This window comes from Chanos chanos, chromosome 1 (assembly GCF_902362185.1).
Source record: "Chanos chanos chromosome 1, fChaCha1.1, whole genome shotgun sequence".
Taxonomy (NCBI): Eukaryota; Metazoa; Chordata; class Actinopteri; order Gonorynchiformes; family Chanidae; genus Chanos; species Chanos chanos.
The window spans coordinates 29,157,802-29,176,999 of NC_044495.1; the positions used below are offsets into that span (position 1 = coordinate 29,157,802).

The 19,198-nt window shown below is 40.2% G+C and overlaps 1 protein-coding gene across 2 annotated transcripts; it reads left to right on the forward strand.

The window, feature by feature from the left end:
• Positions 1–266: 266 nt before the first annotated feature.
• etnk1 (ethanolamine kinase 1) lies at positions 267–11,805 on the forward strand. 2 transcript variants are annotated; one of them, XM_030769087.1, is made up of 8 exons: positions 267–467; positions 3,476–3,735; positions 4,090–4,230; positions 5,201–5,343; positions 7,821–7,904; positions 8,088–8,248; positions 9,769–9,842; positions 9,943–11,805. In XM_030769087.1, the coding sequence occupies exons 1-8, from the start codon at positions 321–323 to the stop codon at positions 10,013–10,015; spliced, it is 1,083 nt and encodes a 360-aa protein (XP_030624947.1). In that variant the 5' UTR covers positions 267–320; the 3' UTR covers positions 10,016–11,805. The 2 variants fall into 2 exon arrangements, with proteins under 2 accessions (XP_030624947.1, XP_030624956.1); XM_030769096.1 differs by lacking the exon at positions 4,090–4,230.
• The last annotated feature ends 7,393 nt before the right edge of the window (positions 11,806–19,198 follow it).

Genomic DNA, 19,198 nt, shown 5'->3' on the forward strand with positions numbered 1-19,198 from the left:
AAGATCAGTTTCGAAACCCGCCCCGCTACGTCAGTTCAGGATTATCACAGAGCTCATTTGCACTGTTTCAACCCACGACATAAGAGAACCACCTGGAGTCTACGAGACAGATATGGAACGTCAATGGTTGTGACTCATTCTTTACCAGCATGCAATGCGAAATCTTTTTCAGGGGAGGGCACTACCGGCGTTGTCGTGCTACAAAAAATTGATCTAGTTAAAATCCACACCCATTTGCAAAGCGTAGCGCATTTACTAGGAAACTCAAATCAGGGGGAAACGATTTTTCTTTAAGAAAACCGTATCTATTCGGTGTTGAAATGGCCAACTACATTCACGTTCCCGAGAGCGCCCCTGTTGTGCCCAAATTAGATGTCACTGTAGACGAACATGATTACAGAATTGGGGCGCTGAAACTCATCAAGGAACTGCGACCTCACTGGAAGCCATCAGAGGTCAAAATGAAGGTAATATTTGTTGCACTCTGGACAGTTTTTTTAATCTTGCATTTTCACAGGCTGACCACACAGTTTCTCGTCCTCTTGGAGTAACATCTTTGACATGTATTATATAACGCTGAAACTGAAGTCATCATTTGAACTGTCGGATCCGTAGCTGCGTCACTAGTTTGTTGTAATGGGCTTATTGAGCTCGGTTGTCTGGTGCACCTTTGAACACTCAGCCGCGACATCAAGACTCCGCAGCGTTTAATATAAAGCCTCTGGTGTTGGCTGCATCGTCTTGTGCTCCGAAATATTTCTACATATAGAATAAAATTTCAAATGTTCAATGCAATCAAGCGCACGTAGGCTAAGCTAGGTAGCAGTTATTGGCTTGTTCACTTACGTTAAATGAGCCTGTATTGAGATTGATGTTACTTCCATAGCTAGAGTGCACAGTTAACGCGTAGCATACAGTAATGTAGCAAATTGAGAGCTCATAGGGGAAAGTGTGTTTATATATATTGTAACTTGCACATACACGCTTCCACCTTCGTCGTCATTAATATAGTGTACTCTTTCACACATTTTTTAGAGGGAGAAATACCCACTTATAATTCATTTCGACCAAACGGACTCTGTTACATCAGTTTTTGAACAATAAGTCCTTGTAGATAAAACATTAAAAAAAAAAAAGTAATTATAACGTATTTCCTGACACTTTAATACGAATCTTATGGACATTATTTTAATACATTATTTTAATATTTTGTTGATAAAGAAATTAAGCGTTATATATTCTACAAAATTCTGCTGTGCTCTTTGACATTTACTTCATGCTTGAGGATGACAGGTCACACAGTAGATGCAGTGGCGTTAAGGCCTGTTACAGCCCAAGAGTTTTGCGCTCTAAAGTAATATGTTATTTTGTCATCTGTCTCCAAGCCCTTGCTTTCTCCTCGTGAAACCAACTTTCAGTTTTGTTTCAGTTAACCGCTCTAGATAAAATGTACTAATGCCATGTTATGTATGAACATTGTGAAGTAATAGACTGGAATATGTTTATTTGGTTCAAACTATATCATGATTCAATAAACTGTGGACTGGTGTGTTCCGTGACTTAGGTCATTTCTCTTCTTGTCAATATGAAATCCAGCCTTCAGCGCGAATTCACAGTAGGCCTGTAACCAAACTGATATAACAAACGTAGCTTCTTCCTATGCTTAACCTAATATTACTCCATCAGCAGTGTAGTTCCGTCAGCAGTTCTGTTTATAAGACTAAAAAAAGCCACGTCAGACCGGTTCTTCATATTCTCAAGTCACTGTTGACACTCTCCTAATTTCAACTGCTGTCTCCCTTGCCATTTGTCTCAGATTTCTAATTAGGGTGTCTCTGTAAAGTGCTGTTGAACCCTTACTTTGTCTTGAATTTAATTTGTCAGGTTGTGGTGTGTTTACATTGTCATGATGATATTCATCCTTAGGAGAAAACTAATGCATATGGAGAATGGATGGAGTATCCATTTATATAAAGAATAGAAGGAGTTATTTTATTTTAAACTCTCAGCTCAACACCTTTCTAAAGAAGGGGCGGTCACGCCACCTCAGGTTAACTGAGTATTCTATAGCATTCTGACACACGGAAGACTTCGGCAAACGAGATAAACAGGTTTGTGGTATATTTATCTTGATGGTATATGTATATTTTTCAGCGCAGGGGATAGGGCGCTCTCTTATGTAAACGTTGGAATGTAACTTGTGGCTAGAGTGGTTTTCATGAATGATGAATGAAATTGCGAGCACTCAGCAGACCCTTTGGTTCTAGTGAAAAATAAAATTCTTCGCATTCCCTCTGCTTTTCAGTCAATCCCCGATAGTGCGCCCGATAAGGAAAGGAATGCGCAGACTTCCAAAAACGCGCCACTTTCGTCAACAAACAATACTAGTTTGATCACCCCTAACAAAGTGCGTTTGACCACCTTTGTGATTGATTGTCCATATCATTACGTACATGTTCAACCACGTTTGCAAGGAATCACCATTATTACAAAGGCGTTATTGGTGCAGTAGTAACTGAAGAAGTTGCACGTGCAGATTAACACACACACACACACACACACACATATATATATATATATATATATATATATATATATATATATATATATATATATATGTGTGTGTGTGTGTGTGTAAACTGTCTCCCTTGAAACATTCAACCTGTATATTCCCGATATATCTCTCTACAGAAATATTAAAGTGACAGTAAGCAAAAAGATATTTACAATTTTATGAATGACATAAACAAACAACGATTGTCCTGTTTGCATGGCAGTTGCGACTATCAACCACGCGACCTCATGAGCCTGAGGCACAGAATTTAATCCAGTGAAGAGACTATTAGAAGCAACTGATGTTTACTGTCAAGGTTTAATTCAGTCAGTGGATCGTCTTCCATGATCAAAACACTGCAGTATTTTTGTGTATTTCGAATGTAGATTACCGCACAAGAAAGTCTGATCAAAACGTGTATTCCAGGCTTCCATATTTTGTTTGCAGTGGCCAGGGTGACGGTAACAATGGTGGTTTCAGCTAAAATGTTTGAAGTTGCTTCAGAAGCAAGTTGTGGAAATGTCGAATTTGGCGTCATGTTATTTTCCAAACAAACAAACTTAGCATATGCCATGTAGAAGACCCCGCTAAATACCATACTGCGTAATAGTTTTTTTTTTCTGCCGAATTACCTCAGGCCAGTAGTGACATAAAGAAAACATTCCTACAGGGCCGTGCATGCTAGCTCATGTCTGTTTAATAGACTCAGCGCCAAGAAATTTAGTTGGATTGGATTGGATTGGATGGGAAAAGAGTGGTGGCTCAATCACATTGATCTGATTGGCTCTCATTGTTGGGTGTGCCCTCAAATGTTTGAATGAATGAGATAAACAACTGAATGGATGACTCTTTGGTTGACTTTATGACTATATGTATGTTATTCTCACCTCCTCCATCACCTTGCCCATTTCCTCTTTATAGTGCTTTACTGATGGAATAACCAATAAGCTGATTGGCTGCTGTGTGGGTGGTGTGATCCAGGACATGGTACTGGTGCGTATCTACGGCAATAAGACAGAGCTGTTTGTGGACCGTGAGAATGAAGTTAAGAGTTTCCAAGTACTGCAAGCTCACAGATGTGCCCCACGCCTCTACTGTACCTTCAACAATGGCCTCTGCTATGAGTTCCTAGAAGGCACTGCCTTAGAGCCAGAGCACATTCGCAACCCTGCTATTTTCAGGTGAGGAACACACACCAACACCTGCAGTGTACATTTAATGACACAAATAACATTAACACACATATACGTTAAAGATTTATGTACAGTCACAAACAGTTCAGACCTGTTCACGATCGCCTTCGGTTCAAAAGGGGCCACCTGGTTCTCCTTATTTGTAAATCCAGTTTCTCAGCCAGCTTTCGTACATGTTGAGATCATTTCCTCTTTATTGCTGAGCTTGTAACACCCGAACTCCCAGCAACATGATCCTTCAAGCTCTGACTTTAAACAGGCCTGGTGCCAGCAACGATGCATAAGATGAGCCTCATAGAGCTGTGAGTTATCTGGAGTAATGTGATTTATGCTGTTCCCCAGGCTAATCGCCCGCCAGCTGGCAAAGTACCATGCCATCCACGCTCACAATGGCTGGGTGCCCCAGTCCAACCTCTGGTTGAAAATGGGAAAGTTCTTCTCCCTGGTGCCCAGTCATTTTCAGGATCCAGAGAAGAACCTGAGGTAAGGAGTGTTTCAAGAGCTTGGGCTAGAGGGATGAAAACTGAAAGAAGGAGTATTTTCTTTATAATACGGTTGAGAGCACATTCCAAACAATATCCACCTCACTGGAAGCTGCATATGAACAGCCCTTTTGCTTTTGATGTCCTCTATGATTTATTTCTCAAATCCAATTTTGGGAACTGTTTGGGGGCCATATATTTTGCCGAGTCCTGCACTAATATGTCTGGTTTAACTGATACAGGGCCACAGGTGTAGTATTGCTAGACTAGAAGGAGAGATCTCCAGTTAGTCACCCTGTGACTCAATAATCTGTGATTCATCTTCATTTAATTTAGCTTAGTTTCATCCCCAATGGGTTAATATGCTTGATGTGGAAACTGTATATACTTTACCACCAATGCCAAGTCAAACACAATAGGTGTGGCTTTATAAACATTTGTAAACGAGTGGTGAGATCGGCAGCAAGGATGTGTACAAATCTCTGCTGTGTTCTTCTCAGAACTTCTAAGAGATGTGTTTACCCATCTGCAAATTTCTCCCTCCCTCACAAGAACTTTCTGCTCAACAAGTTTTGCAATAATGTCTGGGATCACAGACCATGGATAAGAGGCACCGTATTTTGGATAACGCTTTAAAACACGTGCATGTGAATGTCACGCAGAACCCTAGGCTACACCTCAGGCTTTCCATCCAATTATAAGCGTGAGGAACTCAGTATTTTACATGTCCTTTTGAAACGTGTCCCATGCGGACTCCAATCTGATATGGATTCACTCTGGTTCAAGAGCTTGAAAAGAGCTCTTGAAGAGCTTGTCAAGAAGAGTGTGTTTGTTTACTTGAAGTTCTAGAAAAAGATCAACAGACAGTCAAGAGAAACAAATCTACATACAGTGCAGTTTTAGTTCCTCCTTTGTCTGACCATTTTGTGTGTGTTTGTATTTGTGTGTGTGTGAATGTCTATATTTTTAAGGTTTAACACAGAAGTTCCCAGCACTCAGTGTCTGAGAGACGAGTTGGTTTGGCTTCAGCGGAATCTGTCCACACTGGGTTCTCCCATAGTTCTCTGTCACAATGACCTGCTCTGTAAAAACATCATCTACAATGAGGCTGAAGGTGAGTAGCCTGTTTGCCCCGCGTTGGCACAGCTACCGCATGCCGTGTTTCCCCATCTCCGACCCTAAAGGGGGGTGCTCCCATCATCCCATTTCACCTCAGGACGGGGGAGGTGCTGATCCTTACTGAGTTCACATGCAGACCTTCACAAGTGTATTTATGTGTGGGGGACAATGTTTGTATGTTTGTGAATGCTTTTGTGTTTTGCCACGTATGGCAGATTGAGGATGTGAGAGAAAGCAGGTGGTTTGCACGATGGAACCAGATGGAGGAATTAAACTTTTTGTTCTCTGTAGTTGGCTGTTGGCAGGGACAATTTCATGTAGCCGCACTGACTTTTCCCCGTCTCCCTCCAGAGAAACTGGTTGGCACATAAACACCCATTTGTCAATGCAGAGCTAGACTCTTGTCAGTGGGTACACTGTTAAAAGAAAATGTCTTAAAGTTGCAAAAAACACTGTTGTTGTGAATAAACACCTTAAATGTTTCATGCTTTTTACAGATGTTGCCTTAAAAAAATATCATTTTTGAAATTGCTGTAAGTAATCGATTTTAAGATGCTTCCTAATGTACTTAAGAGTATGCAGTAGTAAACACCGTAATATAATTTCAAATATCTCAACAAATTCAGATTCTGAAAACTTATTTCCAAATGTCAAATGCCAAATGTACTTAGAACCCACTGGGTATTGAGCTGCATCTTTCTTTTAACAGTGTAGGAGACAGAAAAAAATTCAAAATGAGGTTAAACCACTTCCTCTCACTGACACATTGTAAACTATAAAAAAGAGAGTGAAGATCACTCCATCAACCAAAGGGGAAGAGCTGTTTTATCACCCCAGAAGCACTCCTCCTGCCCAAAAAGGCAGAGAGGAGTTGCACACGAGTTAGACTTTTTTTTTTTTTTTTTTTTTTTTATACTCTGTTTTTATATCGGCAGTCACTGAGACAAGCCAAGCAAAAGCTTTGTAGATTCAACTTTTGCCTGCCATGCACAGGAGAGCTTGCTGTTATTTGCATACAGGCAGAAAGTTGTCGTCTGATTGGCAACTGTCAGCGCCAGTGAGAGGAGCAGTGTGTCGGGGTGTGAGGGGGGCGGGGCAGTGTGAGAATTGAAGGGGGAGTTGGCGCAGTGGCGGCTCTCTGCAGTGAAGCTGTGTGTGTTCTGTGACAGATGTGAGTTTGCCCAAATCTCTTCATCTGCTGCACAGGGCTATAGCCACAGACTGGAGGTGTTCTGTTGTGTCCCGCTAGGACGCCACCGGGCCCGGTAACCAACTCATGTGTCTCTTTCTGTAGACCAACACTCTTGTCAGCTGTCAATCAAAACAGCCTTAGTACACCTTTAAGCTATAGAGCATACACACAAAGGTGTCCAGGAAATGTAAGGCTTTAAAGCACACAAACGTACATGTAGACACTTAGTTGACTCATATTTATTAATGATAGGACAGCAATGAAAGATTGTATTTTAAAGACAACAACCAGCAATCAGTAACTCCAAAGTAGATAGTTAAGAAAGAGCTAACAGTCTGTCACAGGAGTAAGGCTTTGTATTTTGAAACCACCTCTTTCTGCTTCACAAGTCTTGTTCAGTCCTTGCTTATGAGGTTACTGCTGTATGGTGCTTTGGCCACTAGAGGGCAGTGTGGCCTCTTCTCTTCCCTTCATTCCATCTCCTGTTTTCTTTGTCATCCCAGCTTTCTGTTCTCAAGCATGAATTCCTCTTGTTTCAACTCACTCTTCAGACAGAGAAAGTGAAGAAAGTGAAGTGACACTAGCATGAATGTTCGTTAGTTTCACAGAATAAAGAATTGTTTTGCGTTTTCCTCCTGCCCTCCTTGTCAGCTTCATAAGTGAATCTCTGGTTGGCTTGCCATTTGACATATTTCATGAGAAAGGTCGAAAACTTACAATATTCTTATTTTCAGTTCTTAGGACATGACAGACTTTCTTTTTGGCTCTGCTAACTAGCCTTAGACAACATCAAATTGTAATGAAAATTGACAGTAAATATTCAAATATGCTTCTTATATGTTCACTTAAATGAAAGCAAGTTTTTAACATTTGTCCAGATCAAACTCCATGCTAAACTAACCAAGCATGCCATAATGAATGTGTGTATTTTTGCATGTGTGTGTTTTGTTTGTTTTGTGTGTGTGGATTTTGTGTGTTTTATACATGCGCGCTAGTCTTTGTGTGTGTGTGTGTGTGTGTGTGTGTGTATGTCTATGCATGCTGTAAATCTCTCAAATCTTTTCCAGATGTTTTCATCTGTACTTTCTTTTCCTTTCAGAATGCAAATCCTTACTCCTTACCCGTAATCCCATTTGAACGGTCACTGAGGGATCAAAAGCTATTTACTGTCAGTGTTGGTTTGCTCTCACTCAGCTTAGCCTATGATGTAATAGAAAGGGCTTTTGATAAAGCATCCCTGTCTCTTTTTAAACAAACCCTCTTTTCTTTGTCCTGTTTAGGTCATGTAAAGTTCATTGACTACGAATATGCTGGATATAATTACCAAGCCTTTGACATTGGGAACCACTTCAATGAGTTTGCAGGTAATTTGATCACTTGATTACATCAAATAATCTGTGTTAATTCACAGTCAATTCAGGTGATATGTACAGACACACGTTTGTCAGTATTAATACTTTCTTGAACGTGATCTTACCAACTGTCTGAGTATATGCGGACGTAAAAACCCCGATTTTGATTTGGGTCTTGGGTTTTGTGACTGACAGGTGTGAATGAGGTGGACTACAGTTTGTACCCTGGGCGGAGCCTTCAGCTGCAGTGGTTGAGGGCGTACCTGGAATCCTACAAAGAGCACAAGGGTCTGGGCCGTGAGGTGTCCAACACTGAAGTGGAAGTCCTGTTCATACAGGTCAACCGCTTTGCCCTGGTGAGTCCGCACCATACAGTATTCACACTCAGTCTGTCACTCAGTTAGGTCTTTGTGTTTGTTTTAGTTTATAACAGCGACAGAAAAATGGTTTGGATTTTTTGGTATTGACCTCAGATTACTAGTTCGATAAATGTTCATTTTACAGTTTTTATCTTGAGGTGCTCAGCTCTGAAGAAAATGATTTGGAATTATTCTGAAACTGAGACTATTGAAAGAACTAAAGAGCTACCATCTGTAGTCTCTTGAAAGACTTGTTTTATCTGTCTGTAAGTGTGTGTGTGTTTGTGTGTGTGTGTGCACTCATGTGCATGTACCTCAGCATAGATTCTTTGATATTGTCACATTTACCCCTGCCTCTCTATATCTCTGATGAAAAGATTGCACTCATCAAAAAACAAGACACAAATTAGACATCAGTTCTTTTTTTCAGCAGGTGAATGGCAAACTCTTCATAGCTTGTTTAATTAACAATTCATACAGTGCAGCCTATTGTTTCACATGTAAAAGGATGAAAAAGGGATAAACCTAACAAATAATGTTTTCACAAAGAACATGCTTAGAAAAGAAAGAGGCAAAACCAGGAGCTTCTTAAAGAGACGAGAACAGATCAGACTTTTCTCCCATGCTGTCCTCCTTTAAGTGATGAACCTTGAAAAACAGTGCTATGAATGCTTTAATTGTTGACTACTGGTGCTTCATTTTCTGTCCTTTTTTCTGTCCATCTCTGCCTCTCTCTCTCTTTTTTTCTTTGGAGGGGGCGGGGCTGTAATTGGAAAGGTAGAAAAATGCAACACAAGATTAGGTTTTAGAAAGACCAACTGATTTGAACCACACACATCTGTGTTATTTGATCCATATACCAATTTGTAGGAAATTCAGCGCTTGTTCACGTGGCATTTTAATACTGTCATGTCCGTTGTGAACATAGCTCAGTTACTGAAACACCGTTTAATTAGTGGCATCCTGCTGGAGCTGACCCCTGACCTCTGCATTTCTCAGAACTTAGACAAAATTTGCTATGGGTTCTCTTGTCGTCCTCTTAAAGACACAGAGGAACTTGCAGAGGAATGACAGAGTTTCCACATCTTTCCGGGGCTTCACTAAACATGGAATGAACCCCATTCCTCTTAATGAGAAGGGAAATGCTTGGAAAAGAAAAAACAGAAACACACTCATGATTCACGACCCTCATCATATGACTGATACAGTGCTCTCATCACAAGACCTGCCGCTGGGGCTCGAAAACGACTGTCAACAATAATAGTTGAATGCCGAAACTAGCTTTGAATCCTGGAGGCATCTTGACCTCAGAGACAGTTCAACTGGGATTTTATGTGTGTTTGAACAGGATGGCTATTGGAATTTTAACCCACAAGCATATATCTCATTGTCTAGTCAGTCACCCTCTTCTGGTATACAAGGGGACTGTAATGTAGGCATTGAAGTGAAGTTGGTCCCTGGAATTTTTGGCTTTTTGTTTGCTCACTGTCTCTCTCTCTCTCTCTCTCTCTTTACAGGCATCTCATTTCCTATGGGGACTGTGGGCATTGATCCAGGCCCAATATTCGACCATCGACTTTGATTTTTTGGGGTAGGTGGTGATTTTTCAAATGATTTAACATGAAAATAACTACCTCAGATAAGTAAGTACCTCAGACTGGCTTGAATCTGACATTCACACTCTGTTTCAGATATGCAGTTCTTCGCTTTAGTCAGTACTTCAAAATGAAACCAGAAGTGATGGCGCTGAACTTTCCGGAATAAACCTACAGCTGGAGATCGAAGCTGCACTTTGGTAGAAAAGTTTTCCCTCGGCGGTTGGAGGGGGGAGCTCTGTTGTCGACTGTTTTAATACTGCACTTACTCCACTGAACTAATGACTATAGGAAAACCCACATCTCTCTCTCCCATGAACATCACTGATGTGTTTAGGTTTGATCACAGTGCTCCAAAAGTGTCCTCCCCCTGGATGAGTATATGGGCAGACATTTCCTCATCTAGGTAGTTTACAATCTTAAACTACCAAGTTAGTGTTACTGAGGCAATATTCAGTCAGTAAAAGGATTCAATTTGGTGAGCTCTGGTAATGTTTTACAGTTTCAGTACAGACATTCTACTCTGACTCCAGCCACGAGCCAGGGAGACAAAGACCAACTCCAAACATACCGCAACTCTCCCCCAACACGCTGACTGTGCTGGGTCTATATCAGTTCTGCCCTAGCTCAGAGCTTACACATTTAAAGATTAGCATCCATATTATTTGCTCACACAGTGTTACATGGGATTGGTGTCAATCACATACAACCATACTGTAGAAGATATAGAGTTCCCACATGTTTACATAGTGTCCTGTCAGGACATAAGTCTGCAAGCTGTAAAGTAAATGTATGTTTACCATAAGCATGGTGCCAGTGCCATGAACCTGTACGGATGTGAAGAAATTGTACCCCTTAACCCAGACTCCCACCACCACCACACAAACAGGAAACAAACAAAAAACCAGTGAGTTTAATGTAGCCAGCTCCACTAAAGCAACGTGTGTGATTCAGGGACCAATAGATTTGTTGTTTTTTCCTCTCTGAATGATGTTTGCTATCCTTACTGGAATCCCTAACTGGATCCACGTCATGAACTGGTTGCTCCTGTTCTTACTAAGGTGTTAGGGAGAAGCTGAGAGTATCTCTGAGGCTGTAGTTATACAGACACCAAACTGCTGATTTCTCTCACTTGTATATGATGCACATAGACTTTTTCCCACTTAGAACTGTTGAGTGATTGAGTGGTATTTACGTTTAATGAGGGAGATTTTTTTTATGTATAGATATATTCACACACACATTTAAGCGAAATTATTAAAGGCATTATGAGTTCGTTGATGTGTGCTTGTAATGATCGCACAGCCTGAAAGCCTTAATTAGGAGAGCACTTGATAGAACAGAGAGGCCTCTCTCATTCAGATTTATCTGACATCATCACACTGAAGCTAGTTACATTAGTCTGTAGTTGTCTCGTACACCTACTATAGAACATTATAAAACACTCTATCCCCACAGCACAGAGAATATCCTTATGGCAGTGACCAACTCTTAGTCTTAACTTTCTTTAGCAGAACTTGCCTTGTTTTTTTTTTGTTTTTTTACTTGGTTTAATTACTTACTTTTCTGTCATGTCTTTCAACTAACCTGTGTCCGAGTCCAATTTTCATTGTTCTTTTTATGTACCACTCACAACTTGTCTTCATCAAAGATTACTGACAGCTGAACATGTTCAACTCAACCAGAGCTTCTAGCAGGTGTATGTTCAACTCTGTGTATTGTCGTGCTCCCTTTCCAGACATTTGTAGTCTGGAATGGTAACACATGTACAGCTCTACATGTACAGCGCAAAATGTAATATCTTTGCTTAAGCAGTGTCAAATGTGAATAACTGTACATAGGAGAGCTCTGCTGTTTTTTTCTAAGAAAAAAAAAAGTCAAGTAAAATTAATCTGGAGGAAAAGAATAAACAACTGTGAAATTATGTTGCATTTAGACTCTGTGTTCAAGTTCTAAGGATTAAAATAAAAGTCCATGTTACCTCACTTCACTCTGATCTTCTCTTTGTATGAAAACGAAATCAATTACTATTGACTGAGAGGAATTAGCTCTTCGTGTACATGAAGTGTTGGGAAAATAGTGATAATACAGTAAAATTAACAGATCATTCTCTGTGTCTTGTCTTAATGTGCATTGCTTTTTTTGCTGAGTGAAATAATTAGAAAAAGCAGTGCTCCAGTTCACTGTCTATAATTGAATTAGCTCCAGTCCCTACAGCGGTTTCCACCAAGGGATCCGCGTTAATTACAGAATTCAATATCTGCTATTCACGCTTCGGCTTGTTCTCATTCCACAAAAAGTCAATTACAACCCCTTCCGCATGGAATGATAATCATCAGCTATAACAACTTCATGGCGAGATATAAATCTGCTTCCTCTCACCTCCATACTACCGCACCTACAATCTATCAGGTGGTCACAGAAACGTTTGAAATTTGAACAGGAGGAGTTTCGGTCCTCCTCACGGCCTCTTGATTTATCATGCCGCCTACTGGCCCTTGTGTGTTAAAATATGACCCCTGTCACTACTTTTACCATTTACCGTAGCATTTTAATGATGATACCTTGGCAGTACTACTGTTGATGAGGATCTCTATAGACGCCTCCAAAAATGCCTATTTCAATAAACGCTATTTAACGAAGATTGAAGTGCACTGAGTTTAATAAATGCCGCTGCATAACATCATCTTGAGTATTATGTGCAACTCACATACCACCCACTCATGATCTTTAGCCTAGGGTTAGGGTTATGGTTGGCTAACTATGTTGGGCAGGGTCAGAACATGAGGGATTATTTCACAAAAATTGAGCGCAAGATTAATTTCATGACAATATAAAGGAGGACTCCGGAGCTGTTTCCATTTTTCATTTCTCATTGTGTGGAACGGTGTAATCAAAGTACAACATCCTTCTTAGATAATGTCAGGGCAATATGGTTAATGAAACAGAGCAGCAGAATTTTCTGGAAACCGAGTGTTGTTGTAAGGCAGAATAATGCAGAACAATACAGTAAACAGGGAGCGTAGAGGGTAGAAGTGCTCGTTCATCTAGATTAGACATGCCAACCTAATTACAAGCGGAGGAAACAGTAATTAGCACAAGTCTCACCTCGTTAATCACAAAAGAGTTCTTCAGTCTATTTTTAGCTGATTAATGGCTCTTTAAACATGGGAGATATTTATATTTGGGGTAATTGAACACAGCTTGTCCGCTCTGGTTTTGTTACGCTGTAACCTCATTAGACTCCTCTCATTGTTTTGCTGAAAACCTTGTTAGTATTAACTATGTATCCACGTTGTCAGTTGTGTGAGTTTTCACATTTGCCACAAGGAATTTCCGAAATCCGACCATTACAGGCGCCGCTCAGTTCGCAAAACCACGTCCTCGTGATGTCCCCAGTGTCCCCCCGATTGCAGCGATGCAAGTTCTGATGTCATTTTTATGATTTCATGATCTTTATGTGGGGCCGTTTCTTTTATAACGTTTACATGATGTTGTACGATCCTTAGTCTTGCTACTGACATCGTGAATGGACGTACGCCTTTGAAAGGTCCTTGTGATGGAATACATCTTTTTGTAATACTTGCAGAACATTATGGGGGCACTGCAAGGGACCTTCTTAGAGTTTCTTATTACTAGGTTTACAAAACTTCAGAATAAAACTCTCAGATGACTAAAACGCCGAATAGCAATCTCATCTTTTATGTTCGTACTCTGAGCTTCATCTCTTACAGTAACTTAATAACAATGATTAATGCGTAGGCTGATTAGTATTAATAACTTTGTCATACAATGTATTGCCCAGTCTTCAAATTCACGGGGGGGGGGGGGGGGGGGGGGCATATGCAAATTTAAGGAGACGCAGTATTTCCATACGGGAAATATATTGATTTATTATTATTATTATTTTATTCTATGCACTTATTTGGTCACTATACCGTCAGTCCGCTCTGTGTAGTTACAGGGTGCGTTTGAACAAGTCTTTTCCTGGTTGATGCTCGTCAAAAACTCTGACAAAAGTTTTTTTTTTTTTTTTTTTGCCAGTCGAAAATACTTAAATTAAAAATGATAAAACGTTAATGATTCAAATGGCTGGCTAAAACTATCTTTTACAAAAGGGGGGGTTTATCAGTGAGCTACACTGAACATTCTTTACCTGATTTTCCACAATCACTTGCACATGACACACAAGTCGTCGCAATGTTAGTAGCTCCAAACATGTTTGAATCGGTTGCATTTCAGCACTTCGGACAGGACCACTGTAGGTCGCATATATATCTGACCAGCAGTCCAGTGTCATCGATGTCCCCACGACGTCAGAAATTTAACGTCTAACGACTGGGTCTAATACAGTTGAACTGCTGTGCGACAACAATGATTTTCTCAGTTCTTCTTAAGACTTCTTAAATCTTTAGTAGTTTATGTCTTACCTCTGTTGTTGCAGGTATTATTGTAAAGGTATGTTAAAATCCAAGCAATTTTTGTTGATTGGTCATGCTGAGTCTTGTACCTACCTTTTAGCAGTAACGCACCAATTCCCGCCACTGCGTTACAAATAAAGCAACAAGAGTTATGAATTTATAAATTGGTTTATGATATTGATAATCTATACTCAGCTGACAATTTAACTGACATTTTCAAAAAAAAAAACCCTAAGCATCCATTCTAACAGACAATTTCTATTTCTATTAAACTTTGTCTTGGTAATACAATGTTATGAAAAAAATCAAATTAGACTGACACTTTAAGAGAAAGGATAAAACTATTATCAAAAACGTATTTCATGACATCCAAATCTATGTCTGATGCAGAAATAGCCTACTTGATCCCTTTTGTGAAACTTTAGGCGCAGCTAGATGGTAACTAAAATGAATTATTAGCCAGAGCTTCTTAGCATCAAAGGTAAGGTGTTTTCAACCCCGCTACCCAGATAGTGTCCCAAATGCAAGAATCCTGGTCTAAATAGAAGTTCTACTTCGTGGCTACATTTGTTGAGTATCCCAGGTGTTGAATGTACTAACAGCTGCGATCGATATCATCCGTCCTCGCTATGCGTGTACTAAAACGCACGTTCGGACAGTAGAATACAACTCCAGCTGCAAAAAATGCGTAAAATCGCCAAGGAGGTGACAGATATCATTATGCAGAGAGCCAGGAAACAAACTGGAAAATTCATATTTCATAAATGCATGATTCATGAACTATTGTAAATTTGCATCTGTTATTTCTATCAAAATCGCCAAACTTGTTCTCCTGACAGCTTGCACTCGGACTCGAACTTAACCTACAATGATTCGGACTTCAGCAACTGTGACTTGGCTACAGCACTGGTAGCTGATGATCTGTTGTCCGGGACAAAATCCACATTTCAGAATCTTTTAAAGTACAAAGCTCCGACAGCTCTGGCTTAGTAGTAACAAGACATTTAAGACCTGTATATCGTAAATGAAAAACACTACAGTTTCCCATGATTGGTGCAAAGGAACAGAATCAAAGGACAAAGGAAAAAGGAGTGAAAGTATAAGGAGCTGCTGTGCAGGTAACAGTGAACAAGTAAAATCTATGAGTAGACAGTGGACAACATGGGTATACTTAAATTCCGTGTAGCATGTTGAAAATATTCGCTCGTCATTTAATCAACCCGTCATTTAATATTTTAGAAGATACATGATTTTGTAATTATATTTTAAATGAATACGTGCTCTCTTTGACTAGAACTCTTTGACTAGGGTTCCTTCAAACTCGCCACACCCAAGTGCGCTGGTGAAACTGTTCACATGTCGGAAGCCTTCATGTCAACTTTAAAAGACCACATTGTCTGTTTACCATGCCGCTGCATAATTCTGGTATCATTATACACTTCCCTAATGCCAATTATTTAACACAGCACAGCTAATTTGAGACAGTACTTCCTGCAGTTAACCTTTAATCATCTGTCATAAGCGCGAAATTTTCTGCTCTGTGATCTACTCAGCGGATCCTGCCCAATCTAAGTGGCATCACTGATGTTCCATATGACAGTTTAATATTCTTTAACGTTCTCTGTATCAGACGGCCTAAACCTAATCCGACATTTAACAGGTGTGCCAGTTTGTATCCCTCCTGCGATGTAGAGTAAGATAAGTCACTGTAAATCAAAGACAAGCACCAGAGAAAAACATCTGCCAACAGACGGCTTGCTTGCTCTTCTCCACATATGTGGTAAAAAAATCCTAGATTTGCCACAAAGAATCTGGCGGATATTCGACATAATACCGAATGAATCAGAAAAGAATCCGAACGAGATTAACATCGATCTCGACAATATAAACAGCTGTTCATAACATAGCGGCGGCTAAAGATATTTCCGTCAGATTAACGGTACTGCTCTCTGAAAGGGGGATAATACAATAGATGGCAAGGAAACGACGGATAAATCCTCTGCGAAAAATCATGTGTTGTCATCACAAAGGGATTGTCAGCCTCAGACGTCTTACATGCCCCCTCACTCCCTCCGAATCCACCAGGATCAAACAAGCTTTGCATCACGTCGCTGTTCAACACTTAACTCTGACAAAGGCCTCTGAGCCCGGGCTCAGCGCTATTATTGCCTCTCATTGTGCAAATCCTGATTGTGAGAGAGTGTTGTTACAGTGTTAGAAGGAAGAATGACAAGAGACAAGCCCTTTGTCAGGCATTGATTTGTCTCTCCCTTAAATCTATCAACAGTGTATTTGAGTCGCAAAGCCCTGCCTGGTTGTCTGTGCGAGAGAGTATGCAGTCTACTGTGTGTATATATTCTTTTCGTGTTTGCGTATTACTGCTCTGTTGCTCTTTGGCTGTTTTCCCCGTCGCAATAGTACAGACACGCACCGCTCCGATGCAGGCTGGGATTCGGTCGCATATCTATGCGTTATACTACTGAAAATCATTACATGAAATATTGTGAAAGGAATATAAACTGCTGTTCTAAATGACAGATGTACATACATAAATATTAACATCGAAAGAGAGGGAGAGAGAGAGAGAGAGGGGGGGGGGGGGGGGAGTGAGACCACATAGATTTTAGAGCTCTCACAGTCTTCAAAAAGCCAATTTTGGTTAAAACAAAATAAAAAACAAAACAAACAAACAAACGAAAAAAAAAACCAAAAACAAAAAAAAGATACTACCAAAAGTCTGATGATGCTGTGACCACGACATCGCTTAGTAATGTTTAATGAGTGGACATACACTTATTCTACTGTGAGACAACTGATACGACTTCTTTTACACAACTAAAGAAGGCATTGTCAGTGTTGCAAAACGTTGTGATATACACACATAGTTATGTGGAGGCGTTATTAACGTTTACTGTCTCTTTTATGCTAGCATTACCATGCTCTGCAGTTACGCTTGAACCAGATGTAGCCAAAACATTAATCAGTACCGAAAACTGATTACTGTTATATGCACTCACAGAAACCTTAAAATAGACTGCCACATCTGTCCTCAGTATTCCATACACTCCTAGCCTTCTGTTGCCATGGAGAACACACCGTCCCTGCACTGGGTGAATGTGCAGTTTCATAAATACTGTCAATGTCCCATCTTTTCAATCAGCTCTTCATTTTCAGTACTTGTAGACGTTGCTTTGAAAGAAAAAAACCCCACTATGACCAGCAGATGGTAGCAATGAGCTACGGAAAGCCAAATTTTCTTATTTGACTTTATCACTGAAGTCCATGGTTTAGGAACGTCGCCGTAACACGATTTAGGCCTACTGTTCGCGTACAAAACAAAACAACACAAAACAAAAAACAAAAAGCAAAATCAAAGTAACAAACAAACAAAAAAACATTACATTAATTCTCATTCACTATAAAATGGACATTTCTTTTTTTCAATTACTTCAGGACTGGGGCAAGTCTCTTTTAGAGAAAGTTCCGTCCTAAAATATTAACCTTAAAAGAAGCTAAACCAATGACAAACTTTTAAATACGCGTATTTTATTTTGTTTACATCACTTTTATTTGACTTTCCACAGTCTACAAATGTATTTGGTATTTTTACAATATACTTACAAAACGCTTCCAAGATTAGCTTATATTCTTACGCACTTTTCAACTTTAACTAAAAATGTTCTTTTTGAGGGGAGGGGGTTTATGAAGTTGTGGAGAAGAATTGTCAGATTGCTGGCGTGGTACAGTGCTTTGGTGTATGCTCAGTATTTTAGGGACAATGAGTCATCTGTGCTCCATGTAAAAGGGCGGAGACCTCATCACCCTGGGAGACCAAACAGTGTCCTCTGATTGGCTGGAGCAGGGCTTTTGAAAAGTTTGCTTTGGCCAGGCACAGTGTACAGGATTTTGTTCTCAATTAAATGTGGAATGCAGCACTCCTGAAGGCCGTGCAATGTGTCTGTGTGCCCTCTCCTCTCATTCACTGGCGAACAGAGACGTCTCTTTAGAAAAGCTCGCAAAGCCAAGAGGAACAGTATCAACTCATCCCACGTATGCCGTTTCTAATCCCTCCTTTCTTTCTCGGCTCCACTGTGATGCAAGTAGAAGCGCTGTTGGCTGCCCTGGGCGACCCAGGTGGAATAGACGTGTATTCACAGCGCGAATGAAATGCTCTGCTTTTCATCATGACCAACACTTTCAAATACAGTTTCAACCGTTGTTTACCACCTTTGTTTGTAATCAGGAAGCTGTACACAGGCACAGATCAATAGTAGTTCCATTTATCAGCAGTGTATGGAATGCATGGGTGAACTATAAAACATTCTCCAGTGTTGTGACATCCCAAAGGTTCATATGTCAAAGGCTTCAAACATTCAAGGGTACACTGGCGCTCTAGTACAAAAGATGTGGAGAAAATGCAGGTCAAAATGTGTCTGCAGTATTGAGGTACCAGGATAAAGTATTAAAACAGAAAAAAAAAATCTGACAACAACACACTTAACGAACCTGCGGTACAACAAACAGTCACTGGCACTTTGAAATGTGTTTCTCTTTTCTTCAGATGTAGGGAGAACATCATAGCATATGTGATCTGAGGGAGGCTGTAGAAAAAGATTTATTTGCAGGATGAAAAAAAAAGAAAGAAAAATCAGTCTCATCTAAAATAATTAATGTGTCCTTGAGAAAAAAAAAAGAAAAGAAAAACAAAGGGCTTCGCCAAAGCTGGCGGCCGAGAGCTGTAGAGAGATGGGAAGATGGCTCATAATTGTTTTCAAGTCCTGTGCTATTACAGTAAATGAGTTTGTTGTACCTGTGGAAAAAAAAGAAGAAGAAGACAGACAGAGAGAGAGAGAGAGAGAGAGAGAGAAACACTGGCACTGTCCTCGTCTTTTAAAATGCTCATGTTTTTTTCTCTCCTCCTGTCTTTGTTT

Bases quoted from the DNA above. Each gene is read 5' to 3' on its own strand.
- etnk1 (XM_030769087.1), top strand. From the start codon at position 321: ATGGCCAACTACATTCACGTTCCCGAGAGCGCCCCTGTTGTGCCCAAA. The intron at 3,736-4,089 runs GTGAGGAACACA...GCTGTTCCCCAG, and splicing joins CGCAACCCTGCTATTTTCAG to GCTAATCGCCCGCCAGCTGG. The intron at 7,905-8,087 runs GTAATTTGATCA...TGTGACTGACAG, and splicing joins CCACTTCAATGAGTTTGCAG to GTGTGAATGAGGTGGACTAC.